An 18,262-nucleotide genomic window follows, 5' to 3' on the forward strand; every position below is an offset into this window, starting at 1 on the left:
TATATGTATACTTGATTGTGGTTTAATGTCATACTCAAGAATTTTTCAGATACTTGCTGGTAGAAAGTATTACGGGTGGAGAAAAAAATGGATTGCCTATCAGTCACTGGTGTTCAGACCACTTGGTCATTCAGTGATGTATACATAAGGTGTAACGACTAACACAGCCAAATCAAGTGAAATGTAAACCTACAGTTTATTTATAGTAAATGTATAGCATAAAGCAATCACGTAAGTATGTATATGTATCCTGGGATCTCCTGATCATCATTCAAACAGTTAAGTGACAAAACCAACACAGGAGGCCTTTGATAACAACACAGCAACAGAAAAACACACTTAACTGAAACCAAACAGAAAGTTGTCTCCTATTTTGATCTAGAAACTAGTCTTGTCAAAAACCCCCCCAAAACATACTGTCTTTAAATATTTTAGCTCCAAGACAGAGTTTCGTAATTATGGTTGACTGTTGTGCTCTTATCTTTGATGCTATGCAGGGCCCTACACAAGTCAGTTATGATAAATAAGTCGAATGGGGCAAGACAAATATAGCCAAATTAATACAAAAAAATGCATTTCAGTAATTTTTTTTTTTGGAACTTTCATATTCTTTTCAAATAAGTATAGTGGAAAAAAAAATCTATTCTAAGGATCATCCATGTTACGTTATCAAAAGCTCGAAAACAGTACCCATGTATTGGCCCCATGTTATTTATGGATGGCCCTAACAACTCGTACTGGTAGCTATGGATGTACATTACGAAAGTTTTATATAATTTTATATAACATACAACATGTTATCACAGATCTTGCATAAATTACACGTACAGTGATTCTCGGCAAAACATAGTGTAAATCAACAAAGCAAAAAAAAAAAAAAAAACAGAAACAATAAACAAATATCACAGAAAAGAAAGCAGGTAAGAGTTACAGGTAACATTATATAATGACTTACAAACATTATAAAAATAGAAGCTATGGTTCTTACATCAGCAACTGGTCACAGAAACTGGGACTGGAATCTGACCTATTTCATCACAAACATATGTGAGATAAAATATTCCTAGATCTATTTAAATAAAAAATTCTGACTAAGCATCTAGACTTGACAAAAGAAATAATATGAGCTAAACAGATAAAACTAACAAATTTGTATGAAAACATCTAAAACTAAAATGTCTAAATTTAACTGAAGATAACAAGTATCAAAATGTGCCAGTAATACTGTTTACATTGACCTGACGGACTGACTTACAGAGCTCAGTGAATGATGCCAATTGGCTGGATAACAAAATCTCTTTAACAATTTTACTTCTTTTCTCACAAGAAACAGCTGTTTTTTTTTCACCAAATCTTTTTTTCACTAGCAATCTAGTGTGACAATGCTTTTGCCCTGTCAGGTAATAAGACAATGCTTAACCAAACAGACAGCATAATATACCTTTCTGTTTTCAAATGATGGTCCCTTAATATCTGTACCAAGACTACAGCCAAATGTTACCGTGTAAAACAAATGGTGAAAATGTAAACAGCAATAAATATGGACGGAAGGAAGGCCAAGAAACCACAGCACCTCTGTCAAGAACCAAAAAGCTTGGTCATTTTGGTTAAAGATAAATTCTGACACTGACTGGAAACTGGTCCTTGGAATAAAATGCTGGCTACCAGTCAGAAGGCAGTGATGTCCTTGGTAGTGAGTGGTAAGCAGGGTTAGTTTCTGAAGGCTATGGGACTAGGGCTTGTTGTGCTGCGTCGCATGGATCCCCGTGAGCGACTCGTGGGCGTGGACGTGATGCGCACCTGGCGGGCTGGTGAAGACTTGCGGACCGGGGATCGGTGACGTGGCGACAGGCGTGTTGGGGAAGAGAAGCGGAGCGAGTCATCCAGTTTACGGGTCTCTTGGTCGAGGAGGATGGGATCAAGACTGGGGTCACGGGCGATATTTGACAGTGAGTTGTCAAGGATGTTACGAATGTCCTTGATTTCATCTCCAGTCCTTGCGCTTCGGGAAATGTAAGACTGGCGTTTCCTCAATTCCTGACTCAGCTGGTCTTTCAAAGTGTTGATCTGGAAACAATTGGTTGTCATTGTATTATGTGATGTTTTACACTTAAAACAAAGTCTTGTATCTGAAACAATGGCTTGATTTTAGACACTCTTTAATGTTTCAGCTAAATCCTTGCGCAAGAAGCATCAAGTCATGTTTGCTGAGGTCTGTAATATCATTCCTTTTTTATTTCTAACCAATTTTGTTGTCATGAGATACAGAATTGACACTGATTGGCTGACTGTGCATAGGGTTGCCTGGGTTAAACCCTGAAACCTTGGTCATGCTTGAATATATCTGCCATACCTAAGATTCAGCTTAACCTGAGCATAGCCTGGATTTGCCTCACCCACAACAGCCTGTCATACTCCTCTGACATTTTACAATATTTTATATCATATCTTGGCATCTAAAGGCACCATACTTTATTATATCCCTTTTGTGAAAGTTTTGCATACTGATATGACTAACAGATACATGTACAAGCCAAATGCAGACAGGTGTTTTTGTTTTTTTCAAAAACCTTTGGAAATCAAGGAATCAATATTAGTAGGCTGTTATAACAACCTTTTTTCTGTCAGAGTATTTTATATTTGTATCTCACCTGTTCCTCCAGACCTTTGACCTTCTGTCTGTTTGACCTCTCTCTGGACTCCAGGGTGCGCTCAGCTTGGATCTGGGCTGTGCGCAAACGCTCTGTCTCCATCTCTGTCTCGGAGCGGTGACGTGTCGTCAGGTCAATCAGTCTGTCAAGGCAACACGGATAAGGGTGTGAAAACCACAGAAAAAAACAACATCTGGGTGATACTGTCAAATCCACCTGAAGCAATGCCTGGAGGATACCATTCCAACTCAAGTTATATTTGACCCGAAATTTCATCTTCATTTTGTCTGAATCTGAGAGTTCTATTAATCTTGTCAGATTATCTGGACCACATAGCCATCCAGGCCTCTGCAAAAGCTAGTTTACAGGACTGACACATGCACAGCCAAACTAAAAAGCACACCACTTGTCTGCAAAACATCGTAGAACAATTTTCAGTTTTGGTGATTTTGCACAAATGACCTCTAACTGACCTCTGAGCATGTTGCTGTTCAGCCTCGGCTAACTGCGCCTGCAGCTGCTGAATTTGTCTCTGCATTTCCACATTGTCTTCCTCCAGACGCTGCATATGTCTGTCCAGGCTGCCGCGTTCAACAACAGTCTTCGTGGCAATCTCCTCTGTTCGCATCTTCTCACGCTCAACCTAACAACAACAACATTTTATGCAAAATTTTAATATGTACAACGTGCAAATGTTTCACTGACATCTGTACACATGCATATTTTCAAATGTTTCTGTGAAGAAAAACTTTAAACTATGTATTTTCTTTAAACTCAAAAGACATGGTTACCAAGTGATTAATCAATGAAAGCCATGATGCCATACTGATTTGGCTTATGATTAACACCCAGCATCTCACTATCCATTAGCACATTATGTATGTTACGATTTAGCTGTGGCTAAAACACTTTATATGATGGGCACCACTTGTAGCGTGGAAGGCAGATATGTTCCCTAATAGAGAGACTTGTATTAGTACTTCTCAAGCCTGATGTACCCACCTTGTCCAGGGTTTTCCTCAGTGCACTCTTGTCCTTCTCCAGGCGAATGTGTGATCGTTCCATCTCTTTCTTCTCTGTCTCTAGCCCGCCCAGCTGCCGCTGCAGACTGATGACGGTTTCCTGTAGCGTCTGGCGCTCCAGGCTCAGTTTGGACAAGCGCTGGTTCAGCTCCTGTTCAGACTCCTGTCGCTGAACCAAAACCTACAGACACAAATATACACCAATCACAAAACAGCAATTTCATGTCTGCACTGTGGTAAATGAACTAAACCGTGAACACTGACTAATTTAATGAACAATGGAAGCTACACTTCTATATTCGTTTCCAGGCTGGAGTTGCTTTGACTGTGATAGCTAAACTGTTAATACCTGTAATCATTACTTATAAAATCAGAATACACTTTGTGTTCAGTCAAGTGTGACCAATGTGTAAACCATAACCTACGGTCACTTCTCTGAACTCTCAACCGATCAACAACATTAAGATTATAAGAACAACAGAAGATTATAATATCAAGGGAGGAAACTCACGTTAGAGTTCTGCCTGAGTTGTCCCTCAAGCTCGGCTCCACGGACCTCTGCTTCAGACACTTCACTCTGTAATGTCTGCAGCCGCTCCAATAAACTGTGGTTCTGCTTCTTTGCTTCATTCAGGGCTTGTCTGAAAATAAATGAATTTAACCTTTACTGACCACAGGTTACTGGAACACACACATCCACCTTTAAGAATGTTTCTGTGCTCTTTATTGCAAAATGATATAACAAAAGTAGTCTTTTGATACAGGTTTGCTACAAGTTTTGTACAACTGTGTTGTACTAACATTGTAAAAGAAGGGCCACATGACCACAATTTCTCTGCATAAATTTAAATCTTTCTTCTTGTTTTTGTATATATTCATGTTGATGGATCGTGTAACCTACATTGTACAGAGGGTGGGATTACTGACCTGGTAGTGTCTAGTCTCTCCTGTAAGACACGTCTGTCATGTTCACTGCTGGTTAGTGCTCTCTGCAGCTGGGTGACTCGCTCCTCTAATTCGTTGATCACAGAGTTACTGTCAGACAGGGACAGGTTCAGAGCTTGTACCTACAATACCACAAATAATACATTTACATTACATCCTTACTGATGTGCTGGGTAGCCACATGAGAAAGTTGTCAACAAGATTCAGGGTGGGTAACTGATGCATATATAATTCTTCAACAATTAACCACCAAATCGATATAGTAAACATGTACATCCAACATTTGCATCAGTAATGAGTATGGTCTCAGCTTTGGGAAGGTCCTCGGAAGAGCTGAAAATTGTGTCATGATAAAAAACTGACTATTTCACCTGAAGATTAGCATTTTCCAGGTGACACATTTTGATTCATTCTGGGTGATTCATCCACCTTGTAAGGCCACCTTTGTAAAATTTGATTAATTTGTCTTCATCAAATGTCAGTGTTGGCATCAAAAGTGCCATCACATAATGCCTTTATGTACATCTGAAATGTATTTCTACACACTAAAGTTAAGGTTAAATGCAGTAGGATATGTCTATTTCACTGTTTACTAACAACCCAGGTGACTTGGGAGGTCAGCTGGACCTCTGAGGACTGATGACTCATTTAAATATGCGGTTTTCTTGCCAGAGCCTAGACTGACCTTGTCCTTGTGTGAGTGTCCCTCCTCTTCTGTCTTGGCGAGTGCCACCCCGAGACGGTCGATGGTCAGCTGCAGAGACTGAGCCTTGCTCTCCAGGTCCTGAATCTGCTTGTTCAACCCATCCACACGCTCTTGTAACACCTGGTGAAACAACATCAACAAGATGGTCAGGCAGGGGTTATTGAAAACTACTAGCGATTACAAGATATATTTTAACTCTTGTAGTTTGAGAGCTCAGACTGGCACTTGTGTATGAACAGCATCTGAGGGTGGGACTGGATGATTATATGTATACTAAAATATGAATTTTAAGGCGGAGATCATTAAATACTTGCATGGATATACACATGAATGAAGATTAAAATCATTTTAGTATCATTTTCACAATAATTGTCTACAAAAATTTTGCCGAAAAAGTGCTTTAAAGGTCGACAAGGTTGAAGATTTACAGTACGTGTAAAACATATGCATACAGGTATAGGAACTAATCTTCAGGACACAGAAAATAAGCCACTGTAAAGATGGCTACAAGTTTGTTCCTTGTCAGACTAACCTTGTACTTTACAATATCATGCAGGGGTACTACAACTAGCCTGCAAGCCAACAACTCTGAACAAACAGCTAATTCCATTCTTGTACACATTGTTCATCTACCAGCCTCAGCAATTAGGTTAACCTTCCCACCTAAGATCTCGCACGTTAAATGAACTGCACAGCTATTTCAGGCAAACAGTCAGACAATTTAAGCGACAGAAAACTCATCAATAATTCTACCAAGCATTCCTCTACAACACCTACACCGTCTTCCTATAGATATACTAAATTTAATTGTACAAACCATTTTTGATGCTACTCTTAAATCACTGATTTCTCCATTTATCACATTCCTGTCCACAACATATTAAACAGCTTTTTGTTTCACTGAAATCTTATAATTATTTTACCACTGTTATCTTCTTCTAAATGTACAAGCAACTTGACACAGAGCCATTCTTTAGGGTATTTACAGTAAGTGCCCTTTGGGAAATCTGGAGGAGATTTAATTATTGATCACCTCAGCCTAATGAGGTGAAATTCAGGCATGATGGCACAGGTAAAGCAGTCAAGATTACTGATTCTGAATCATGGGTAAGTTGCTGTACTAAAAATGTACTAAAACTGCATATAAACATAAACATTCTGTTTCAATTCTCGATCTCTACAGTCTAGGTTATTGCTGAAGAAATTTCCTAACTTATGTCAATTTTGTATTGATCTTAAACCCACCATAATAAGTAAACACATACTGTAGTTTAGAATTTCTGAAGTGCCACATTCTGCCTGATTCTATTTGATTCAACCACCTTTTAAGGCCACTTAATAGTTTTTGTGAAGTTTGATTAATTTCTTATAAGAAAAATCTGAAGTTGATATCAAAGGTGTTGTTTTAAAGCCTTGCATGCTTTTGAAAATGCATTTTCACCAGCCAGACTTCAATTGAAATACACTACTATATGTATTTTATTTACAGTTCAAGAACGGTGTCTTATGTGCAGGGATATTACAATTACAATAAAATGACACAGTTAGTCTAAAGGTTCAGTAGGATTCCATGGCGCACCTGGTTTTCTGTCTCCTTGTCATTCATCACCAATCGCAGGCGCTGCAGCTCTCCCTCTACAGAACGGCGTGACAGCTCGATCTTCGTGCAGCGATTCTCCGCATCATCTATCATCTGTTTCAGTTGTTTCTTGTCATCATCAAGTTTTGTCTCTGTCTGCTTTTGCTTGGCAAGTTTCTCCATGAGCTGTCGTTTTTCTGTCTCCATGCTGGTCAGCTTGTGTTCCAGGGAGCTAACTTTGTCAGTGAGTGCCTTACGCTCACGCTCATTGCGTCGGATTGTCTCCTCCTGGAGCATGAGTGCAGTCTGGGCGCTGGCGAGACGGCCATCGATACCACGCTTATCTGCAATGAAGTCAACCATGATATAAATACAAGCAACAACAATCCACAAACTAAGCAAGACATCTACAGAATTCTTGCCAGTTTCTACACCCATGAACACCCATGATACAAGAAAGTTTCACCACCTAATTAGTTAACCATGATAATCTTAGGCTACTCTGAACCAATCAGTTAAGGTTTTACTTATTAAACTCAGCAACCTCATGAGGTAATCTTGTATGCGACTGGTTATGACAAATCAATACCTTTTTGCGTTCAATAGCAAGAGACTCGATTAACGTGAGGTGTCATGAAATAAAGCTTTAACAAAAAGGACACCACAAGAGCTCGCTATGTTACTAACCATCCTTCCATGGCATGACAGATGGTATCACTGTCATTGGGGTAGAGAAACATGCCACCCAGGCTGGGGGAGGGGGTGGGCTCACTGGCATCGTCGTATTAACCTTAATCCTGGTTTTACACTAGTAATTGACTCTTCTTACTAACTTCTTCACAACTAGATTTGCTGCCCACGATTAGCCTGTGTTCCACAGGTAATGAACTAACAGAATCGTCTTATCCTGACTACGTATATATATCAAAACTACACAACCGACTATATGATTATTACATACAATACTTTCTGCTGGATGACCTTAACTAGCTTACACTGCAGCTACATGTACTAGTCAGCCTACTACAAGAAAAGCTGGCAATACCAGGCACTACCCATAACTCTTGTGGGCACCACTACAATGTTCATGCATATGAAAAGGTTAAGTTTGTAGAGAGCCAAGGCTGGTCACTTTGGATCCACACACATAGCAGGGTCACACTTAGCATTAAAGGCTGGAGACACGCCCTTTTGAAACAGATCAATGTAAACACAGGATGGTCGCATTGATTTCCCTGTGTACAGTTCTGATCGCTGTGACTTCCCCACACCCTAAGGCCTGAAGCAGGGCCAACTACACCCACTGAGCTGGGTGACAGTTACAACTCCCGCCAGGTAGCAAACACGCTCAGGCGAATCCCCCAGTCAAAGCCTATACATGAGCCTCCAGGCTATAACAGTGTTCAAAAGCTTTATCAATGGGATAATAGCTCTTAAGTACACAGAAATTCACTTCAAGCCTATCACCAATCATAAGCCAGAACAGGTGAGGACTAAAGCAGGCCATGTACCTGTACAAACTTTAACAATAGCAGTGAATGTGGGTTTTCAGTGAGGCAAATAAAGCTGATTAACCTGTAAAGGGAGAGAGAGCTACTTAGTGAACCACCCTAACACAGGATTCCAGCAGTGAAACAGACTTACTCTCTATAGAAACCTAAACCCCTGGTTACAAGGCCTTGGCTGAATAGAGAGCCAGAATTTCAATACCTATCATGAATTTGTGGTCATAAAAGACATATATGGCCTTCATATGTTTCAATCCTTACAGTATGAGTAAAAATCCAAACCTGTGGGAGTTAAACTTACTATTTAATTTGACCACATTCAAAGAAGAGTCATCCAGTAGATCAGACTATGTTTTCAAAATTGGGGATTACAGGGTCTTTAAGAGGGTCATACATCTTTACGTTCAAATAACAGTTCACAAAAGAGAACCCATTTCTCACTTTATGCAGCCTTGATACTTAAACATACCCCATTTAAGTGAAAAGTGAAAAATATGGATCTAAAATTTTGAGCATGATGGAAAAACAATACTGAAGCACATACTTATATACTTTCATATTTAAATCCAATGAACTCTACCCAGGTACAGGTACATGGCCTACTTTAGTTGCCACAAAGTTAAACCCAATTCCCCTCAGATGAATGGGGGCCCAAAGTAGTAAAACAGATAATCACCCCTTGCCTCATCCCCTTCCCAAAATGGCAACAACACCATTCTACATAGAGCTGTTAGTCGCAGCTAATATCAAATGACTAGGAACTCACCTTCTTCGACGGCTCCCAGGTTTTTCTGCAGGTTCTGTAGCCTGGTTTCGGTGCGAGTTTTGTCCTCCTCAAGCTCCTTCAGCTGAATACACAGACTGCGTACCTGAACCACAGCATCGTCCTGCACCCACAAAACAACAACGCATTAATTCTCAGACAAATCCTCCAAGGTAAAACAGCATGGCCTTGACTGAGTAAAGCACCATTTCTGTCTGGATTTAAATTTTGAATGTGTATTAAAATACAATGAAAATAAAGTACCAAATTTTGAATACATAGCTAGAACTGACCACTTTCAAGTTCTTTTCAACACGATGAATTTCAGTCTGTTTCTAATATCTCGTTATGACAATAACAAGAATTTTTCTCTCAGAATGATCAGGTTAAAAAAAAACCTACCCTCTCTCTCTCAGCCGTAGCCAACTGGTTGACAAAGTCTCTCAGAGCCAACCTGACAGCCTCTGGGTCAACGTCGGACGCCTGCACCATGGAAGTGTCATAGCGGCTTGGGGAGCCACTACGGCTCAGGCTACGCTCCGGGGAGCCGGTCCTGGGGATGGGATTTCCCATCCCGTCTGTGGTAGTGGTGTATGTGTTGTCAAAACCTGTCAAGAGATTGAGGGTCAAATTGTCTTACACATCCAAGAAAAACCACATCAAAAGCTAATAGATTTAATACTGTTCAATACTGACACAGTTATGTGAATATTAGTGAAGTGCTTCCCCCAGTAATGCTGGCTGCAAGAGGTTGTTCTCCTTAATTTGATTAAAACAGTGAACTATACTCATAAATATTTCTGAAAGAACATAAGGACTTTGTTATTTTTAAAGACTGAAAATGTACAACACGAAGATCCATGTTTGCTTCACAGTAATTTGAAGAAATTTCTTACCTTTGGTGGGTGACGAAGGCCTGGATCTCCTTGGGCTTGTGCTGCGGGCACGACTTGGGCTTGGGGAGCGAGCACGGGATGGACGGAACCCAATTGTCCTGCGCAGACTGGAAACCACACTGCTCAGCTTGAACTCAACATCCCTTTTAGCTCCCTCCAGACGTGCAAGAGTTGCCTCAAGGGCATTAACTCTTCCCTCAGTGCCGCTCAGCTTCATCTTGAGGTCGGCCATGTCTGAGGAGGCGTTTTCCAGGTTGGCTTCGAGTATGCGGCGCTGTTCTTCCAGGCGGTGCTCTGAGCGCCTGCTGTCCTCCAGCGCCATCATGTAGTCCTTCTCTTTCACACGGGATTCGTCAATCAGCTCTGCCATCTTACGCTGTAAGTTAGCCAGCTCTTTACGCAATGCCTCTCTGCTGGCCTCAGTCTCCACAACCTGTTTGTGAAAGTTAACATGAAATATACTTTAATATGCATCCGCATATGCTTGATAGGGATTTTGATTGATTGACTGGTGTTAACATTATGATCAAAAATTCTTTACTTCTATAACAGTGGTCAGGTTATTGGGTTGAGAAGATGGAGTGCCAAGAATAAATCACCTATCTTTGTTAGATTGGGATTTTCACTTGGGCTCACTAACATATCATTTTTTCTGAGAGAAGTACTCAGAAGAAAATGTGGCTTTATTTACATATTTCTTTTTTTTTCAAACTTGTAAGTTACGGTCATGGGAGCACAACATGTTACGTGTTCCAAAAAGATGATCAATATACATGTAGGTTCCAGATACAAAAATACATACAACACAGCTACTGGCATATAAAGACTGACCTTTTGTTTGAGGTCAAATGAGGCTCTCCTAGATTCCTCCTCTTTTTCTTCATCACGTGCCACACGGGACTGGAGATCGACCACCTCTTTACCCAGTTTACTTCTTTCTCCGTCCAGCTGTTTAATCTGACGTCTCAGCTCCTGTAGTTCACGTCGAGCCTCAAGACGTGCTTTCTCAACTTCACGCAGACTTGATCGCAGCTCTCCAGCCTCCTTCTGAATGCCTACTTTTTGCTCCTCCAAAACTGAAGAACACAAAAACAGTTTAATATACAGAAAAAATATACGGTATTAAAAATCAGAGCTATCTTCCATTTACATTTATTTTGTCTACAAAACAAAAGTAACTGTGTCTAGTGTATTCATTTATGCATAAAAAAAAAAGAAATAGTAGAAAACTTACTTGAGCCTCTTTGTTTTGAGTCTTGGAGATGACGACTCAACTCAATCTTCTCTGCCTCAGACTGCTTCACCTTGTTTCGCAGATCATTTGCTGTCTGACCTATTGTTTCCTTCTCACGAGTTTCATCATTCAGTGAGCGCTTCAGATCCAAAATGTCCTTACGCATCAGCTCTCTCTGTTCTTCACCTGTAAATGTGAAAGATATATTTCATAAATAATTACAAGTATATATTTTTTTTGATAAATTCAACAGAGAGGGACTAGAATGATTGCATCATATTTGCCATATTAGATGCAACAAGATTTATTTCGAAATTCAACTGGTTTGCGCTTACAAAACAATTCATTCAAAATTTTAGGCATGAAGAAAATAGTCCCCTAAACCCAGGACAACAGTTAATGTAGTCTCACCTTCTCTAATCTTACGGTTGGCCTCAATCAGGTCTCTGCGGATGTTATCCCTGGCCTCTTCCACCATCTTCAACTGAACCTTCAGCTCTGCAACCTCCTTCAGAGCGCTCTCTTTCTTACGCATGACATCTCTTATTTGATTGGTCAGATCTTTGACCTCCTTTTCATGAGCAACCCTACATACACAAAAGTCCCAATCCATCATTTATGCTAATGTTTAGAATGGTGAAATTCCCTTTCATGGATTACAAGAATTCAAACGTTATGAAAATCATAATCCACAACTGTCTATTACCAGAACCACTGACAACGTTGTTGTATGAAAACTACATGTATAAAACACATTCTTTCATGTGGAAAAGAATAAAACTCCACTCAACATACCCTCTTAAAAGCAAATGTTTTAAGCATACATTTAGACTTGGAACAAGTGCTATGCGACTTACGTAGATTCCTCAAACTGTACACGGAAGTTGCGGAGCTCAGAGTTTAGACTGTTGATGCAGAGTTTGTCTTGCTCTTGACGAGCGAGTGCCTCACGCTTCAGACGATCATATTCCGTTGAGCTATTCTCCAAGTCAAGGTTCAAGTTGTTCAGTTTTTCCTGCAGTGTGCACTTCTCTTGCTCCACCAATGAAAGGGCCTGAAAATCACAAACCCAATCACGTTATGCAAACTGAGGAAATAGTAAGCGTCCACTGTCTACTAAAAGTTTTCGAAGAATCATCATGTTAACCTGTTCAGAACTATTAGACTTCAGAAAATGAGCTTCCCTTATACTTTAACTTCCACAAATAAAACAGCAATTCCTGAGGAAAATGACCTACAGTATTATGACTGGCACAAAAGAAAAGACACACATTACTCACACTGTTGATGAATGAATGATTATGGCTTAATGCCACATTGGCAATATTTCAGCCATATCGTGGCGAGACATTGTTCAAAGGAAAGTCAGCAATAAACATCAATAAATGTTTCCACCAAGGCAGATAGCCGTACCTGTTGTTTGTCATTCTCTGCGATGAGAAGCTGGTCATCTCTTTCTCGCTGTAGGCTGAGGATTTCCTCACTGAGCTCCTGACGCTCTCTCTCCATCCTGTTCAACATGTCCTCCTTCTCCATGGCATTCTGGTGAACCATCTCCTCTCGCTCGGACTCAAACTGAAGCCGATGGTTTTCCTGCCATGCAAAACAGTTATTTTTATAGTTAGTTTATGAACACTGGGTAAGTCCAGTGAAAGCAAGCACTGACAGAGATTTTCAGAGCAACTATCAGGAAGAGGAAAAGCTTAGAAGTGCCTAAAAATAAATTGGCCAAATTTTTCTGTAAATCTATGACCAGGTAAAAATGACAACAAACTTAAGCACCAGAATGTACTGCACAGTTTGGACCTGAATGGATGAGTTTTGTTTACCTTTTCTCGGCTAAGTCTCTCCACATCTTCTTCATGAGCCTGTTTCTCTTGTGCCAGGGCTAGCTGTAGGTCCTTCTCCATCTGCAGGAGCCGGGTGTTCAGGGCCTCCTTCTGCCTTTCTAGTCTCTCCACCTCATGCTCCTTCTCCTGTAGGAGTCGTTGGATCTCACCTGGAAAATCAATGGCAATCTTTAACATATGACATTTTATTGTAAATCTATGAATTGTATGCTTTTTTTACAACCATCCTCAGAGATTATTAAGCTAAAAATGCCTTGAAAAGCAGTCTGCAATTCCAAAGTGATGAACGACTGGAAGAATTTTATGAATTTGTAGTAATTTGTAGATATTTTCAAGTAAATTTTCACAAGCAATGTCAAACTTGTGACAAAAATTTCAGGAAACACAAGATCACGTTTCTGTCCGAAAATTTGAACCGATCAAAATTCCTTTTCATCCAAGGTGAAAAACGGTCCCTTTCCCACTCACCCTGGAGGTTCTCTTTTCTCAGCAGCAGTTCCTGGTTTTCTCCTTCCAGCTGCTCCTTGCGGGTCTCGAGCTGTGTGATGGACTGGTTGGCCTCGTACAAGGAACCCTCCAAACTCTCCTTCTCTGAAGTGAGAGCAGCAATTGTCTCGCTCTGCTGCCTGTTGCTTCTTTCTGCCGCGGTCAGTTGCACGACAAGCTCCGCCTTATCCTGTGTCAGGATCTCCTTCTCCTTTGTAACAGTGGTGACTGTAACAGTTTGACGTTCCACGTCACGACGTGTTGAAATCAGCTCTTCAGCTAAGGACTGCTTCTGCCTTGAAATCTGATAACAAGGAGAAGTCAATAAATAATTAGCTAAAAAGGATTAGCCAAAAAATGAACAACAGTTTTACAGTTGTGTGTACACTTCTGTGTAGTTGTACATTCTAAATGACATGGTGAATAAAAAATATTGATACTTGACAGCACTGGGATGGCATCATCCAGTAAGTTCAGAGTACATTATGTATCATCAGGAAACAGTCTGAAACTGTCTTTATAATGGCAGGTTCACCAACGCCACTACTTGGGGTTAAAACTCACACTATTGAGCTGCTCAGTGACATCGGCCTTGTCCCTGACCAGCACCTGGATCTCATCCTCCAGCTGTTGGCGAGTCATCTCGGACAGCTCCAGGGTCTGGTTAAGTCCCATCTTCTCTGTGTCCAGGTCCATCTTCTCCTGCTCCACACGCACTAGCTCCTCCCTCATTCCCAGTCTCTCCTGCTCTAGAGCTGTCTTCTCGTTCAAGAGTGATGTGTATTCTGCTTCCAGCTGTAACAACAACAACAACAGATGACCATGTAATATTTTCTAATGGAACAGATGCTCCCTTATTTTTAGCTGTGCCGAGCAGCTCTATGAAACGATGTCATTTGTGATATGACGGTAATCTTCTAACTGAGTACAATTCTTTTCTTGTCTTTCCTACATATGAGATATGTGACCTATCAGAATGTGGAAAATCCATTTTTCAACACAACTGAAAACTAATATTAATATCTGAAAACTTGTACAAAATTACCTTCAATGAAACTAATTCATAAACAGGCATACATTAAGCATCAAAGCAAAAATGAAATACTTTCCTGAAGAGTAAATAATTAACAATTTTGATGGCATTTTTACAGTAGAAACATATTTTTTTTTTTTTTTTCATTAGTGTTTGAAATGATACATCCAGCACATACCTGCATAATGATCTTGTTGAGTTCAATCTTGTCTTGACCAAGACCTTCATTCAGCGCCTGCATTTTCAAGATGGCATCTCGCAAGCTGGCTTCATCAGCCTTCACCTTGCTGATCTCCACCTCGACCTCAGCCTTGTGTACCTCTGTTCTAGAGAGTGCTTCGGTGACCTCTGCTCTCTGCTGTTCCAATACCTCCTTATCCAGAAGAGCTCTGTTGAATGCCTCTTTGGTGGCAACAAGCTCTTCTTTCAAATTGGATACCTTCTGCTCAGTTTGATCTATTACGCGATGGCTACAAATGAAACGATAGAAAAGCTTTATTCACTATTGCAACATAAAATTTAAAACAAGGTGTAACTAAGGACTGAGGAATGTGAACTGTAGTTTCAATGTAACCAAAGCTTCATAAGTAGATGCCAATTGATGAATCCTCAACACAATGAACATTCTGAAATATAGCTGTGTTGTTGACGCTGTACCTGCCTAATTTGATTTATTTATTTATTTGATTTGTGTTTTATGCCATACTCAATATATCACTTATACGACAGTGGCCTACATTATGGTGGGAGGAGTTGTAATTTGATTAACTTATAGGTTGAACATGATGCCCAAATATGGGGAGGAAACAAACGTGATTTGTTGTTGTTGTTAATCCGGTGTATTGAATTTGTCCAACTTATAAGCTGAATATGAGATCCTGTAACCTTAGTGTGTTCACTGACAGCTGAACCCACCATCTCTCATTTTCTTTGATCTGACGTTCCTTGTCCTTGGTCATGTCATCTTTCTCATCCTCCAGCTGGTCGCGCTGTTGCTGTAGCTCAGCGTTTGCCATCTGTAGTTTTTCGTTTTCGCTGCTGAGAGCCTCGATCTGCTCATTCAAAGCTGCTCGAAGTTTCTCCAGCTGGGATTTCTCTGTGTCCGCAGCGGTGAGCACGTTCTTGATCCTATCTCGGTCTCGGCTTGAGTCTTCACGTTCCCGCCGTCTGCAGAAAAAACAACAAACATTACCACTGTGTAAAATTTCTTACAAAAATAAAAGCGTCACAGAAAATCTACTTCACCTAAGGTACACAGATGACTTTTGCATATGTTTTTTGTTTAACAATCAGTGATTAAGTATTGTTCCTTTTTTACACAAGATTTGTTTTTTACATCACAAGAACCATTATAGTGCAAAGATCTTTCAGTAAGTGGCTTTCATGTTTCTGCAATGAACATGGTCAGCTGAGAATAAACAATTTCAAAAAGCAGTCAGGTGACCACTTACGCAATGTCGATCTCATCCTTGAGCTGGAGGACCTGGTATTCCAGACGCTTACGTTCATTCTCCACCTCGTCCATCTGCTTACGAACAGTTGTGTTTTGGTCTCGTGTGGCGTTGAGTTTAGCGCGCAGCTCTTGTACCTGCAGCTGGCGTTTGTTAAGGGCAGCCTGCACAGCAGAGAAAGTGGCATCAGCAAATGCGGGAGATCGGGACCGGCCTCTTGGTGAGATGGAGCGGGTACGAGAGGCTTTCATCTGGAGACGAGGTGAGCGAGGTCTCGAAGGTGACAGGGAGCGCTCACGGAAGGTTTTAGCCAATCGCTCTCCATCTCCAGAATCATCTTGGTCAGCATCATTGATGACAGCTTGGGCGATGTCTCGTAGTGCAGCATGAAGGACGTCAGTGTCTTCACGAATCTGCCTTGCTGCCTCATTCTCTGGCATCTCTCCGTCGCTATAGTTACCAGTCTCGGCGCGAGTCTCAAGTTGAGAAATGGACTTCTGGAGAGTGGACACAGTCTTCCCTCTCTCTTCTAATTGAACCTTGAGCTTCTCATTGGCCATGGTCAGTTCGTTGATTCTACAAATCAGAGGCAGTTTTTAGGATAAGTTAATTTACAACACTTTTGTAACACTTTTCAGACAGATAACCTCGCTTGATGCAAACTGTGTCAAATTTGCAAAAACGTCAAACATTCTCAAAAATCCAGCAATGATGACAACCAAATCAACCATTATTTTGGATGAACAATCTGTGTGATCTGGCATAAAGGGAGATAACCCACCTGGAGTTGAGATCTGCACTGTGAGCTTCGTACTTGGTCTGGAGTTCAATGACCTCTCTAACCTTTTCTCTGTACTGTGTTTCTATGGTGATCTTTTCCCCACGTTCACGGTCAAGAGACACCTATAGAGAAAGAATGAAATGTTGGATTGATAAAAATTGTCTTTTTTTTCTAAAACAGCACACAATGGAACATTCTATATGATATCAAATTTATCATGATCTTTGCAAACTTCACCACAGAAGAATAATAATGCAGATACATTAATGACAATGATCAAGATAAAAGAAGAATTATATTACTTCAAAAGTCATTAATGAGAGCATCATATATTACATGATTCTGTCAGAGATATGGGAAAGAACGGATAATGAAAACGATGACACATAGTTAAATTAAGCTGCATTTTCAGTACCTGAGACTGAGTTTCCGAGTTACGAGCATTGGCGCTGAAGTTGAGACAGGCTGAGTGCATGCTGCGAGAGCTGCGCGTCATATCAGAGCGCATCGTGGACATATCACGCTCTGTGGCCATCTTCATTTCATTGAACTGTCGACGGAAAGATACAACCGCTCTCCACAGAGACAACAGACGGCCGTGTTCGTTGCTGAAGTACTCATTGAAAGACTGAAAAAAGCACCGAGTAATATGTCAGTCAAAAATAACAATGCATCATTAGAGACTTCGTTGCAAAAGTATTCATTAAAAGATAGTGTCAGTTAACAAAGCATCACTTATCCAAGAGGAAATAACCGTATTGCTGGAATTTAATTGGTTACAGGACACTTTTTTAAAGTGTGAAGCTATTCATGTTTTAAAACAAAATTACAAGGATTTTTGAGCACCTTCTCTTTCAAAAAGCGTCACAGAATTCAGTAAAATTCCGTGTTTGGTTTTGGTTGGCGGACCACATTTACACACCTGTTCTTCGTCCCTCCATTCAGCTTCCTTGGCCTCCAACTCTTCACGAGCTCTCTGCCAGTCCTGGGTCAGTTTCTGAATGTCGCTTGTCAGGCTCTGATTGGCCACCGTGGCCTGGTCCAGCTGTTCTCGCAGCATGCCGTTCACATGAGACAGGCTAGCGCTCCTGGAGATAACATAACAAAACCAAATGCCTTCATGAAATTCTACAAGGCAATGTAGCAAATATAGCTGTCCAAATTTGTCCAAGGTTTGACAGTATCTTGTGAACAAATTCATTTATGCAAAAATGTGCAATTTGAAAAAATTTAACATCATTAAAAATAAAGCTTGCAAAAAAGGGAAGATGGCCGAATTGCTGACTGATTCTTTCTTTGGTTATGTTAAGGCTTTGGCTAGATCCCATGGCTATGAATCTGACAAACTGCCACGGAG

General features: G+C 40.6%; 1 protein-coding gene across 3 annotated transcripts in view; it reads right to left on the reverse strand.

Moving 5' to 3' along the window:
* Positions 1-172: 172 nt before the first annotated feature.
* LOC135475426 (rootletin-like) overlaps positions 173-18,262 on the reverse strand; it is a 42,258-nt gene continuing 24,168 nt past the window's right edge. For all 3 annotated transcript variants that reach the window (XM_064755315.1, XM_064755314.1, XM_064755316.1), the window contains exons 6-30: positions 17,828-17,993; positions 17,321-17,533; positions 16,906-17,027; positions 16,125-16,700; positions 15,589-15,840; positions 14,852-15,143; positions 14,205-14,435; positions 13,623-13,944; positions 13,134-13,303; positions 12,718-12,897; positions 12,162-12,358; positions 11,716-11,891; positions 11,305-11,490; positions 10,902-11,146; positions 10,071-10,503; positions 9,577-9,782; positions 9,178-9,298; positions 6,904-7,247; positions 5,304-5,444; positions 4,601-4,740; positions 4,185-4,314; positions 3,654-3,854; positions 3,125-3,294; positions 2,652-2,793; positions 173-2,067 (exon numbers count right to left, since the gene is read on the reverse strand). In XM_064755315.1, the coding sequence (XP_064611385.1) occupies positions 1,711-2,067; positions 2,652-2,793; positions 3,125-3,294; positions 3,654-3,854; positions 4,185-4,314; positions 4,601-4,740; positions 5,304-5,444; positions 6,904-7,247; positions 9,178-9,298; positions 9,577-9,782; positions 10,071-10,503; positions 10,902-11,146; positions 11,305-11,490; positions 11,716-11,891; positions 12,162-12,358; positions 12,718-12,897; positions 13,134-13,303; positions 13,623-13,944; positions 14,205-14,435; positions 14,852-15,143; positions 15,589-15,840; positions 16,125-16,700; positions 16,906-17,027; positions 17,321-17,533; positions 17,828-17,993 (5,713 nt within the window). In that variant the 3' untranslated portion in view covers positions 173-1,710. The remainder of the gene's footprint in view (positions 2,068-2,651; positions 2,794-3,124; positions 3,295-3,653; positions 3,855-4,184; positions 4,315-4,600; positions 4,741-5,303; positions 5,445-6,903; positions 7,248-9,177; positions 9,299-9,576; positions 9,783-10,070; positions 10,504-10,901; positions 11,147-11,304; positions 11,491-11,715; positions 11,892-12,161; positions 12,359-12,717; positions 12,898-13,133; positions 13,304-13,622; positions 13,945-14,204; positions 14,436-14,851; positions 15,144-15,588; positions 15,841-16,124; positions 16,701-16,905; positions 17,028-17,320; positions 17,534-17,827; positions 17,994-18,262) is intronic.

Source organism: Liolophura sinensis, chromosome 9 (genome assembly GCF_032854445.1).
Source record: "Liolophura sinensis isolate JHLJ2023 chromosome 9, CUHK_Ljap_v2, whole genome shotgun sequence".
NCBI classification, from domain to species: Eukaryota; Metazoa; Mollusca; class Polyplacophora; order Chitonida; family Chitonidae; genus Liolophura; species Liolophura sinensis.